Source organism: Ahaetulla prasina, chromosome 1 (assembly GCF_028640845.1).
Source record: "Ahaetulla prasina isolate Xishuangbanna chromosome 1, ASM2864084v1, whole genome shotgun sequence".
NCBI classification, from domain to species: domain Eukaryota; kingdom Metazoa; phylum Chordata; class Lepidosauria; order Squamata; family Colubridae; genus Ahaetulla; species Ahaetulla prasina.
This window is the reverse complement of record NC_080539.1, coordinates 331,006,674-331,018,954: the sequence shown is the minus strand read 5'-3', so window position 1 is coordinate 331,018,954 and position 12,281 is coordinate 331,006,674. Positions and strand designations below refer to the sequence as shown.

The 12,281-nt window shown below is 36.9% G+C and overlaps 1 protein-coding gene across 5 annotated transcripts in view; it reads left to right on the top strand.

The window, feature by feature from the left end:
* TC2N (tandem C2 domains, nuclear) overlaps nt 1-11,084 on the top strand; it is a 45,743-nt gene extending 34,659 nt beyond the window's left edge. For all 5 annotated transcript variants that reach the window (XM_058162574.1, XM_058162572.1, XM_058162573.1 and 2 more), the window contains 5 exons: nt 679-795; nt 937-1,128; nt 2,441-2,555; nt 3,282-3,481; nt 4,624-11,084. In XM_058162574.1, the coding sequence (XP_058018557.1) occupies nt 679-795; nt 937-1,128; nt 2,441-2,555; nt 3,282-3,481; nt 4,624-4,734 (735 nt within the window). In that variant the 3' untranslated portion in view covers nt 4,735-11,084. The remainder of the gene's footprint in view (nt 1-678; nt 796-936; nt 1,129-2,440; nt 2,556-3,281; nt 3,482-4,623) is intronic.
* Nucleotides 11,085-12,281: the final 1,197 nt, after the last annotated feature.

The window sequence follows — 12,281 nt, the reverse complement described above, 5'->3', positions numbered from 1 at the left end:
GCGCTCTCACAGAGAGGGTCTTCTCAGGGTGCCGTCCGCCAGGCAGTGTCGGCTGGCGGCCCCCAGGGGAAGGGCCTTCTCTGTAGGAGCACCTACTTTCTGGAACGAACTTCCCCCCGGTTTACGCCAATTACCTGACCTTCGGACCTTTCGCCGGGAACTGAAAACTTATTTATTCATTCAAGCGGGACTGGCCTGATTTTTTAATTGCTACATTTTTAAATTCTTAAATTTTTAATTTTTAATTGTATTTTACTAGGTATTTTATATGGTCAATTTGGACGGTTTTAATTTCGGCCTTTATGGAATAAGTTTTTTAATTGTTATTTTAGTGTGTATATAAATTGTTTTAATGCAGGCTGTACACCGCCCTGAGTCCTTCGGGAGAAGGGCGGTATAAAAGTTTAATTAAATAAATAAATAAAATAAATAAATAATTATTGTAAGTTTTATCTTAGACAGAGTATTAAACCACTTTTCAAGCAATAATTATCTAAGGCAATAATTTGAATTGGCAAGAGTTGTTTGTTTAGTTGTTTTGAGATTTGAACTTGAAGAACCATATTTTATAGTAGGATGAATGGTAATGTTAATCATAAATAAAGCATACTGACATAAGAAGACTAAGCATGTAGTTGTGTTTTCTTACTTTGCATTGTTTAATTTTCAATTTTGTAGTGCAAAGATTTGAACTGGTCATCTACTTGTGAAGAACACCCTCAAATTTCCATCAAAGGAATCCTCACCCTACACAAACCAGTGCAGTTCAGATGTTTAGCAAAAGAAGCTTCCAATGTAAGTGGCATTTTTTAAAAAAAACACAAAATCTATTTCAAAATTCTTCTGTATGTAATGTGAATTGATAAAAGGAGAGACACAAGTGATTATTGATAAGGATTTTTTTTCCCAAATCTCACATTTGACTGTTGCCTCTAGGACATTGAGTTCATGGAAACCTTTGTGTTTGCTATTAAACTGCAACTCCTCCAGACTGCAAGACTTGTGTTCAAAGTACAATCCCTGATTCCCAGGAGAAAAACTATAGGAGAATGTATTTTGCCCCTGCGAGACCTCAGTTCACAGGAAGTGGATTATTGGCTGATGATAACACCTCCTTCCAAAGCTTTAGTAAGTTAAAATATCCCAAGGATTCTTGAAGAAAATACATGGCACTTTATGCAGGAACAGAAATCTAGAATTGGTTTTTGTTGTGTCGTTTTGTTTACATTCATTGATTCTTCCCTGCTTCTGTCAGGAGCCCCCAGTGCTGAGAGGGGGGAGGTGCAGGGAGAAAAGAGGCCCTTCACTTGTAGCCCCTATCAGCTAAGTCTTCCACAATCGCTTCTCCCATTGCCAAATTGCAACATGTTCATTTTCATCTACAGAAGTAATGTCTGAAAAATTATAAACAGGGTGCAAAGCCTATAATTCTTTAGATGTTGCAACCCCTTCTTGCTCTTCACCTGTTCTAAATTCACCTCCAGCCTAGCTATAAATTCACAATAGCTTTATACCTCTAAGGTAATAGGAGTTTTTATTCTGAGGCTGGATTGTGTAACAGGTTTTGACCTATTTCGAAAAGGATAGCCTTAATAAGTCTGTTGATTTTCACTGGTCTGGACTACCTTGAACAGCTGATATCTCCACAAGAAAATTAAAACTATAATTTCTTGAGATAGCCTACAATAAGAGACCCTTACAAGGCAGTATCTTACCATCCTTCGTTTACTCCATGAATCAAGTATTTGGCTGCTTCTGAATATTATCTTGCTTCCTACAACTTGTAAGTCCTTTTTGTGTGGCAAAGGTTCTTGAAAATATATTTCAAGGCCATCTTCTTTACTCTCCTTATGTAAAACAGATTGGGATTCCTCTGAAATAGAGTTACATTGTAATGATAGTATTCTAGTTATAAAACTTCATCACTATAGAATTCCCCACAAGGAAGTTAAATTGTAGCTTCACTATTAACATCTGCCAGAACCAGCTCTAAAGAACCAGGAAATGAATTCCATGAACCAAAGGTCATCCCAGCCTCATGAAAAAGTCTTCATAAATGTAAGGCAGTTTTTTTAAAAACAGTTTATAATCTGGAAAAAAGATATCCTGCCATTTTAAAAAATGGAGAGATTCCACAGAAATCCTAACAGCGCTTTCCCAAAAAGTATACAATAGGTTTGTTTTTTAAAAAATAATAATAATCCCAATCTTGATTCTGGCAAATTTGGAAGGATTAGCACTTACAATTCTATAGCATACAAAAGTAGCATTATCGGGTATTAAAAAAAGATAGAGTTACTGTTTGATTAAACTGATGTTTCTTTGTCAAAATGGAAAGTCTGATCTTTTCACTTCGCACCTGTGTAACAAAATATTTTATTTGTGAAAGTTGGCTAAGATGAAGATGGAACATTTCTTTGCTCTTTGACTCTCTTTGCAGGTGTGTTCTGCAGAATTGAAAATAGGCACCTGTTTTCAAGCAGTAAACAGCCGGATCCAGTTGCAAATCCTAGAAGCTCAGAACCTTCCAAGTTCATCCACACCATTGTCTTCAAGTAAATACTATAGCCTTATTGCTCAAATTCCATAAAAGGAGAGCATGTTTAAATACAAAACTTAGACATCTCTGTGTGGCTGCTATTGTTCTTTTATGATTGTATAATGACTTTTATATCAAGGCATGTCATATCTTGATCTACTATCTAGGCTTCTCAGATACATTAAAAGTAAAACTAAAAAGAAGCCATTTCTTCTGAATCCTCTCAATTGATCCTGTTTATTTTAAAATATGCTTTCTTAAAGCCCGTTGTTTAATATTCAAATACGTTTAGAGGTTTGAATAGAGTTATACAGGTGTAGGGATGTTGCAGTCAAGATAGCAATAGGCTACATTTTCTGTTACACTGATTGACTGGCATGGACAAACTTAAGAGGGAAAATTGTATCATCTGGAAAGCTTTCATTAGGAAATGGACTCACTTCAGAATGTATATATCAGTGGGTCAGTAAGCAAAAACCTGCACTTTAAGTAGAGAGATGAATTCCATTGGTCTTTATAAGAGCCTAATACTGGGAACTGAAGTGGCTTTCCAGTGAGCAGAGCCTGGTTTCCAAATGGTGAGCAATGAATGTCTATGCTTTAAAATGCATCTACCCTGGGGGGTCCCTCTCTCCCCATTTGCCCAGCATATTATAATTAACAATAACATATTCTTTCACTTTGGGGTTTCAAACTTCACACAGTGAAAACATTTAAAAAATTGTCGTTAATTCTACCATAGATTTTTTTGTAAAGATTGTGATGCTCAGCACTGAAGGATTGGTTGATAAGAAAAAAACTCGCCTGCTGAAATCTACTAATGGTCAAGTAAAATGGGGAGAAACCCTGATGTTCCCTGTGAGCCAGAATGAACATGGAATAAACTTTCTAATCAAACTCTATAGTAGGAGCTCAGTGAGAAGAAAACATTTCCTGGGACAGGTTGGTTTTTATTTCCCCTACGACACCCAATGCAAAAGTTTCTGAATTCTAAACTTAAAGTTTATGTGGATCATAAACTTCACTTTTTACCAAAGAATGTATTATTAATTATTAATATAATCCTTGTTGAAATAAAACAGGAATAGGAAGCCTGGAACCCTCTAGAATATTTGCTGAATATTGTCTAGTCAGTTGATACTCAGAAATTTCTTTAAATCTGGATTTAATTTCATTGCTAGATCTTTTAAATTTTTTATCTTATTATGAATAATTGTGTACCATAAGCAATTTCCTCTTATGCAACTTTATATCAAAAATCTCAGATTTACAACTTAAAGAATTGTCAGGAGATACAAATTTCCATTCCATTCCATTGTATAAATTGTCAGGAAGTATAAATTTGTGAATAGTTCAAAAGCCACATCCATCCATCCATCACAAAACTATAGATATCATAAACTGAATTCAATAAAGCTAAGTTTTGAAGGTAAATTATTTGTAGATTATACAGATGGCACAACATGAAATAGGATACCTAATAGCCTGGTAAATAGAAATGAAATTCAAAACAATAGGCTAGAAGAATAATATAATAATATAAGGGGCGTGCATAAGAGCACAAAAGTGCCTACCGTTCCTGTCCTATTGTTCCCTTCATTATATCAAATTAATATAATTGATGCATATTTTTTTACTTATATATATATATATTTTCTTCAAGATATGTTGTTTTATTTATGACAATGTTTGTGTATACTGTTGTGACAAAAAGAAATTTAAAAAAAGAATCACTATAAGAAAGAGAATGATAAAGAGAACTTTACACAGGTAAAGTATTATTAGGAGACAAAGATTAAATGCTACAAAGGTATTGTAGCAGATATCTCCAGATCATGGAATGTAAAAATTACAAAAATTCAAAATCCTAAAAACAAAATAAAAGATAACACAAACTTTTTAGAATCCATTTTTAATGAAATGCATATTTTTATCAGCACATGCTGTCACTCATCTTAGCATACATGTTCTTGATTCATCTTCTATATTATATAAACTTGAGTTTTATGCACTGATCAAGATAAATGTCAAAACAGCTTTTGGCGTCTTCTTTATAATGATCCTTTGTTTTTCTTATCATGCAGGTTTGGTTAAGCAGTGACAGCAACAGTGCAGAAGCTGCTGATCAATGGAGGGACACAATTGCTAATCCAGAGAAGGTTGTGGTTAAATGGCATAACATCATTCCAGCGTGATACTGCTTTGAACAGTCCTTTTGGTACTGATTTGGACTTGACCCCAGAGACTTTTGCACTTATTTAAAATGACCAGCCATCAGATAACAAAGAGGCAGAAAAGAGATATCTATATGGATGCATACAATATCATCTCTGCACAAGAAAATCACAGAAGAAGCAATAGAGTTGAAAAAGGAAGCATCAGTTGAAAATCCTAGCAAAGTACATGAAAATTCAAAAGCCATGTTGAAAAATTAGTGGCTTGTTTATTAATTGACTGTTGATCTATAAGGCTTACATGTAAAACATTTTAATATTTATATTTTAAAACATTAATTTTTAAATTAATTTTAAAACTTTGTATAGATTTTAGTGAAAAATACTATAGACGGACTGTCCTTCAAGAAGATTTTGCTCCATGTATTAGTTGACAACCATGTCCCAACTATTGTTTTGCTTCTACAAGTATTCTGTGGATACTTTATTATTTCTACCAACAAGCTGAACAAGTGAGTAAGGTAGGGAGGGAGGTAGAAAGAATACTTTACCATTTAAATTGAAATAAACATTTTAAGGTAATTTTTAAGAATAAATATTGTGTTGGATAGTAAATTTGGACATGGGCAGGGAAGTAACAATTCTTTTATTAATGAATTCGATTTTACAGTTCTTCAGCATAAAATTTGCTTTACTGTTTTGAACAGAGAGAGATTAATAAGAAGTATTCCAATGATGAAATTCAGTAGAATCTGATCTCATACTTAGAACTAAGTATGAGTTAGTGCTAAGTATGAATACCCAGTATTCTGTGTTTTAGGAAAACTGAATTCACCAGTCCTTGTAAAATGAAAGAAACAAAAAAAAATATACAATCATGATTCTAACCAATTATTTTGAAAAATAAGCACCTTCCCACCCTTCAGTATTTTAAGATAACTTATAAACTGATAATGGCTAATAGAGTTTGTATGCCAAACAAGTCCATGGATAACTAAACTGGCACCACTTATATAGTTTTTTAGAGTCCCAGATGCCCAAATCTGAACCATGTGAGACCAATGGCCATAATCAATCAGGTACCCTGACTATTTTAATAGAGATAAAGCATTTTTAAGGCACAAGGATCTGCATTTACTGCATACAATACAGTGTCTTGACAACTGAGATGTTTGGCAAAAAGTTTGGTAGTTGAAACAGGCACTGTGCAGCCATTGGGAAAAAGGGATCAGTAACATCTGAAAAACCTTCATGGGGATTTGAAATGCAGCATGATTTAACATGAATGCCTTTGTTGCCTCTTTCATTAGATTATCAGTTCACACTGAGATTTCAATAAATAGGATTCAATTTGCCTCAAAGCTGTTGCCATATGAGCCTGGAAGGGCACATTTAACATCAGCCCTCATGCTGATGTAATCTCAGGAGTATTTGTCAGATGATGCCCAAGAAGGACATGGAATCATTCAGCCAGAGTTTAATTCTTTATTTGCTTTCACATAGCAGACAGATTCTTGCCAGAGTAAACCCTTACTAGTCCCAGGCTTACAGATGCACCCTGTGAGATTCTAAGGAGTGGCTATCCTTACTTTCTTCCTCTGTCTTCTTTCCAGCACTGAGATGTGCTGCATCTGGTCTCCCTTCTCTTTCTGGAATATGCTCCCTCCTTCATGGGAGGCTGCCACTTCATTGTAGTCCATTGCACCAACTCCCTCTCTGTGGGAACCATCTCCCACAATACCATTCCTATTTCTTATAACATCAAAAATACACAGGATGCATATATGCAATGATCAGAAATGAAAACAAACATAATTCCAGCAAATGAATATTTTTATAGATCATTAAACTTCAGAAATTCTACTCTCTGCAGCCTCTGCTGAAAACATTAGGAATTGCTACAGGCAGTGTTACCCTATTTTAAAATGGCCTGGTTTCAAAAACGTCAAGGCTGGTATCTGAATTCTATTTCAGTCAGACTTGGCTGGTGGTGGTGATGCATGAAACATTATGCCTTAAGTGCATAATGAACTATGAATCAGAAAGTATAGTTTTAGAGTGTTTAGCTGGAAGAATCCAGATTTTTATGAGGAAGGAGGAGGAAAAAAGGCATGTGTAGAAAAGGTGGCATTAACTGCAGAAAAGCATAGAAAACCAAAGTTCAGGAGAGATGAAGAATGATTTAAGTGAAAAAATGATCAAATTAAAAGCCACACTAAGAAAATCAAATGAAAAGAATAACAGGAACATAAAACTGGAAAAGACATAGACCCCAGACAATGAAATCTGGAACAATTCAGAAAACAAATGTCTCTTTGAATGCTCAAAGATTATAATTAGGTAGCAAAAACTTTGCTATGCAAGCAGTCCTTGCTTAACCAGTCACTGAGCAACCTTTTGAAGTTACATCAGACCCCCCTCCCCCCAAAAAAGATACTTATGATCCAATTTCACCCCTATAATGGTCATGTGATCTCATTTTGAACACTTGGCAACCGGCTTGCATTTACAGCCATTTGCAGGTCACGGGATTGCAATTTTTGCCATTTTTGAGTATTTGTTTCTGGCCAAAAATATATATTGGATGAACAGGTTCACTTAATGACCATCACATTCACTTAATGATCAGGTTTGCTTAATTATTGCTGTAAAAATCAGGCATGATCATGTGGTGACCCACTTAACCACAATGGTTTATGATTTTACTACCTTTTTTGTGGCAGCCGTTAAGCAGACATGACGGTAATTCTGGGCTCAATTATGGTCATACGTTGTTGACTACCTGTATGGATTAAATGCTAATTTAGTTGGATTGAAATCTGGGGGAGCAAATGAAATAGTGGTAAAGTATAGCAGCTAGTCTTTCTGAAGAGCATTGGTCTCTGTAAATAAAAAGCAAATAAAAAATTGTGGCTTGCAATGCGTTCAATATAGTCACTGTAGAGTTGAAAAAAATTGATTGTTTAGAGGTTGCATTAGAAATTTAAATCCAAATTCAAATATCCTGCAATTCTTTGGTTAAGATTTTTATTAACAACATACTTCATGTGCATCCAGTTCATGGTAAAGGTGATGTTAGTCTGTCACTGTAAAAATTATTTCTCTACTGTATTGCAAAGTAAGTGGTAAAAAGAATAAGTGTCTTTTTAAAGCAAAATAATCACTGAACTTAGAACAATGAAATTATGAGCAAAGCTGCTTTAACAGTCTTGGTACAGTATTTTATTTCCTCTCTTTTTTTAAATAAACATTGTACATGTTGTCTAATAGGATAAATGGAGATCGTATGAGGGCTTCATGCAATAACAACATTCCTAGGGAGCTCACATTCAAATATCAGAATATATAGAATTTCTATTGAATTTATAGTACTGTAATACACAAATGACCAGATATTTTATTATATGTGTGTGTGTGTGTGTGTATGTTAATGCATATTTTATGAATATATACAGTATAAGAGTGTGTGTGTGTGTGTGTTGATGCCCTCCAGAGTCACCCTGTGTTAGTTGGGCAGCCATATAAATTTGTTTAATAAATAAATGCAATAAATATAATGATTGAAGTATTTGTATATATAGATTCTAGCCTGACTTTGCCTTCTATCTGTAGTCTGATCTGTTTAGCAAAAGTCTCTAGCCAAAGATATTTAGCTTGCTTTTCAAATGATAAAAATATGCCTGAGGAGTTTCACATGTGCACATACACGTGCACACACGAATGAACACACACACACACACACACACACACAGAGAGAGAGAGAGAGATGATTTTATTGAGCAAAACTCAAGCAAAGAGGAAAAAATATCTTTCTCGGAGCTTCCTGATGACGGTGTGAAGCTGAGTACCCAGAATTTCACATTATGCAACAAGCCAGGCCTCATGCCAGGACTTTGTTTAAGAAGGGTGTGAAATGAATTGACCAACAAGCTAGTGATGCCAAATGTTAACAATGACGTCACCGTTAATCTACCTCATGAATAATCCCGGATCTTGGCACAGCTGTACAGTACACTTTCAAGTCTTATTATTAACCTACATGCTGTTTTTATTGATAATTAACTACATTGCTGGGGCATATTTTCAGTTAATTATTAGAAAACTAACAGAGTATATACCTTCTTGTATGAATACTTACAGCAATTCTGTAGGCACCTGCAATTCTTTTAAAATATCCTGCTTTCTACAGCCTAATTTTGTAGAACTGTTACATGTGGCTTCAAAGTAGCACCTGGCCTTAGAAATGGTCTGTCTTTTACAGTATGCCAAACCAAGAGAACTGATACATTTCGGACCTCTTTCTAAACTTCCTTTTATGTTGGCCTTTCCCTATTACTTGTTTTTAATTTCAGTTTTTAAAATGATAAAATGCTTTAAAATAAAAAAGTTGATCAATTCAGTATTTAGTGTTGCTAAAATTAGGACCATTCTGAAAATTAAATAGTTGAGAATTACTCCAGACATTTTTACATTCTAACTTGTCATTTGCTGACTGGTCACTCATTACTACTTTATTATGAAGACTTGTGTTTACACGTGAACTTCCCAGTTACTTTTGCAAGGTGTCACCTGAATCTTCTCTTCAGATCCCAGCTTAATGATGAGCGAATATGAGCAATTTTATGTGCAAACAGGCTCACAAATATGTGTAAGCAGTCAGTAGGAAGATCGCCTTTTCTATTTTTACCCCCGAAATAAGAATAAACTTAGGAGTACTAAAACAGGAGGTGGAGTAAAAGTATAGAAGTAGTAATATTAAAGATATAGTATATTCATTTCTTTGATCATATTCATTCTTTTATGGTATCCCTGTTCTATTATTTCTTCAACTTTCATTCCCTGGAGCTCCTTGGTTTTCCAAGGAGATCTGCAAATTAGTGTAGGCCACCTGAAGAAGCAATTTCACCCACTGCTCTCCACAGAAAAATTCCAAAGCAAAATTAGAGATGTGCTAAATCTGCCTTTCTGATATCTGTGGAAATCCTCAAGGACATTCAAAAGCCCAACATCTCTCAGGTGCTTGGGGTGGATCACAATAATCCACAGTAATCCATGCAGTTTTACTCCTGGAGGTTGAGTGCATAAATAAGGCCTGTCTTATGTGATCTTAAGCCCAACCAAAATGTAATTTCAAGGTATGGAGACTGAAGTTGTCAACATTAGAAGTTTGGAAGATTCCAATATCAGGCCAGATATGAGTTCCAAAAGCTGATGCAAGGCTGCTGCCAGCCAGCAACAATTCACTTGACTTTCAACCCAAATGGCGCATGGAAATAACTTGCACTTGGTCATTTGTGGGGCAGTGTTTCTAATTACAAAGGAAGGAAGGAAGGAAGGAAGGAAGGAAGGAAGGAAGGAAGGAAGGAAGGAAGGAAGGAAGGAAGGAAGGAAGGAAGGAAGGAAGGAAGGAAGGAAACATTGTCATGTTCCAACTCCAGACATGGAGTTGTGCTCCAGATCTAAACTACAAAATATGCAGGAAAGCATATTTTGAACAGGGTAATATGCACATTCCCAGTATTTGTTTGTTTGCAGATCAACCCACCATTCACACACATACATAGATCTCCATTGGGTGGTAGCAGCAATGTGTCCGTGAGGCCATGACAGTTTTGTAATAACAACCTTACCTACAGTGCAACAGCCTTGCAACAGTAACTCAGGACCTCATGACTATGTGCTAATCACCTCTTTATAGATCTGCCTATGAAAACTTATATATTTTGTACCTATAATTGATACAAAATACAACTGTTGACAGATGCTGATTGTCTTGAGGATATTACTCCTGTGCTCAAGGCTTGCTCTAGTTGCTGACAGGCTTCCTAGGGCCATTCAGAGGCCTGGCTTTAACTTATAAAGCCATCAGTTTGGCATTGAGGCATCTTAAGGAGCATCTTCTTTGACTAGACTTCATCTATTTGACATGGTCGTAATGGGAAAAGAATTTGGAAGCTCTACATTTTCATGAATCTAAAGTTAGAAAGCAATGTTTTTAAGGCACTTATATTATAGAATACAACTCTGTTTGGATATTATGTTAGTCTCCATGGTGATAAAATTTCAGAAGGGAATGGAAGCCAAATTTTTATGGAGGGCCTTAGTGGAATATTATCTTGTACATAATCATGAGATTGTCCTCTGTGGATTTCTACTGTATTGTTTTCTGTTCTCTAATTTAATTTAATTTATATTGTTGGTGTAAGTATTGCATGAGGATATTTATGTAATGTTTACTGATTGAAATTATGATAGATGTTTCAGTGTTGTTTTGATATTTTTATTATAGATCTTTTATTATTTCATTTTCATGTTGTACTGTTGGGTATTTTATTTGTTCCGTAAACTACCATGAATCCAATTGAATTTGGCAGCAGGCAAATTCAATAAATAAAGCAATCAATTATTTATTTTATTTATTTTATTTATTTTTCAAATTTATATACCGCCCTATCTCCCTAAGGACTCAGGGCGGTTCACAGGCAGTTAAAATACATATAAATACAGATTAAAAAACAATTAAAAAACTTATTCTATTGCCCCAAATTTAAAATAGTATAAATAATAAAAACCCCTTAAAACCCATAACTTTAAAATCTAATCCAGTCCCGCGCAGATAAATAAGTGTGTTTTAAGCTCGCGACGAAAGGTTCGGAGGTCCGGAAGTTGGCGAAGTCCTGGAGGGAGTTCGTTCCAGAGGGTGGGAGCCCCCACAGAGAAGGCTCTTCCCCTGGGTGTCGCCAGACGGCACTGCCTAGCTGACGGCACCCTGAGGAGTCCCTCTGTGAGAGCGCACGGGTATTTGGTAGCAGTAGGCGGTCCCGTAAATAGTCCGGCCCTATGCCATGGAGCGCTTTAAAGATTGTCACCAACACCTTGAAGCGCACCCGGAAGGCCACAGGTAGCCAGTGCAGTCTGCGCAGGATAGGTGTAACACGGGAGCCACGAGGGGCTCCCTCTATCACCCGCGCAGCTGCATCCTGAACTAACGGGAGCCCCCGGATGCCCCCCAAGGGGAGCCCCATGTAGAGAGCATTGCAATAATCCAGGCGAGACGTCACGAGGGCGTGAGTGACCGTGCATAAGGCATCCCGGTCTAGAAAGGGGCGCAACTGGCGCACCAGGCGAACCTGGTGGAAAGCTCTCCTGGAGACGGCCGTCAAATGATCTTCAAAAGACAGCCGTTCATCCAGGGGAACGCCCCGATTTCGCCCCCCCTCCATCGGGCCCAGTGCCTCGCCCCCAACAGTCAGCCGAGGACTCAGCTGACTGTACCGGGATGCCGGCATCCACAGCCACTCTGTCTTGGAAGGATTGAGCTTGAGCCTGTTTCTCCCCATCCAGACCCGTACGGCTTCCAAACACTGGGGCAGCACTTCGATAGGTTCATTGGGGTGGGCCCGTGTGGGAAGTACAGCTGGGTGTCATCAGCGTACAGCTGGTACCTCACACGAAGCCACTGATGATCTCACCCAGCGGCTTCATATAGATGTTGAACAGAAGGCGAGAGAATCGACCCCGCGGCACCCACAAGTGAGGCGCCTCGGGGCCGACCTCTGCCCCCCTTT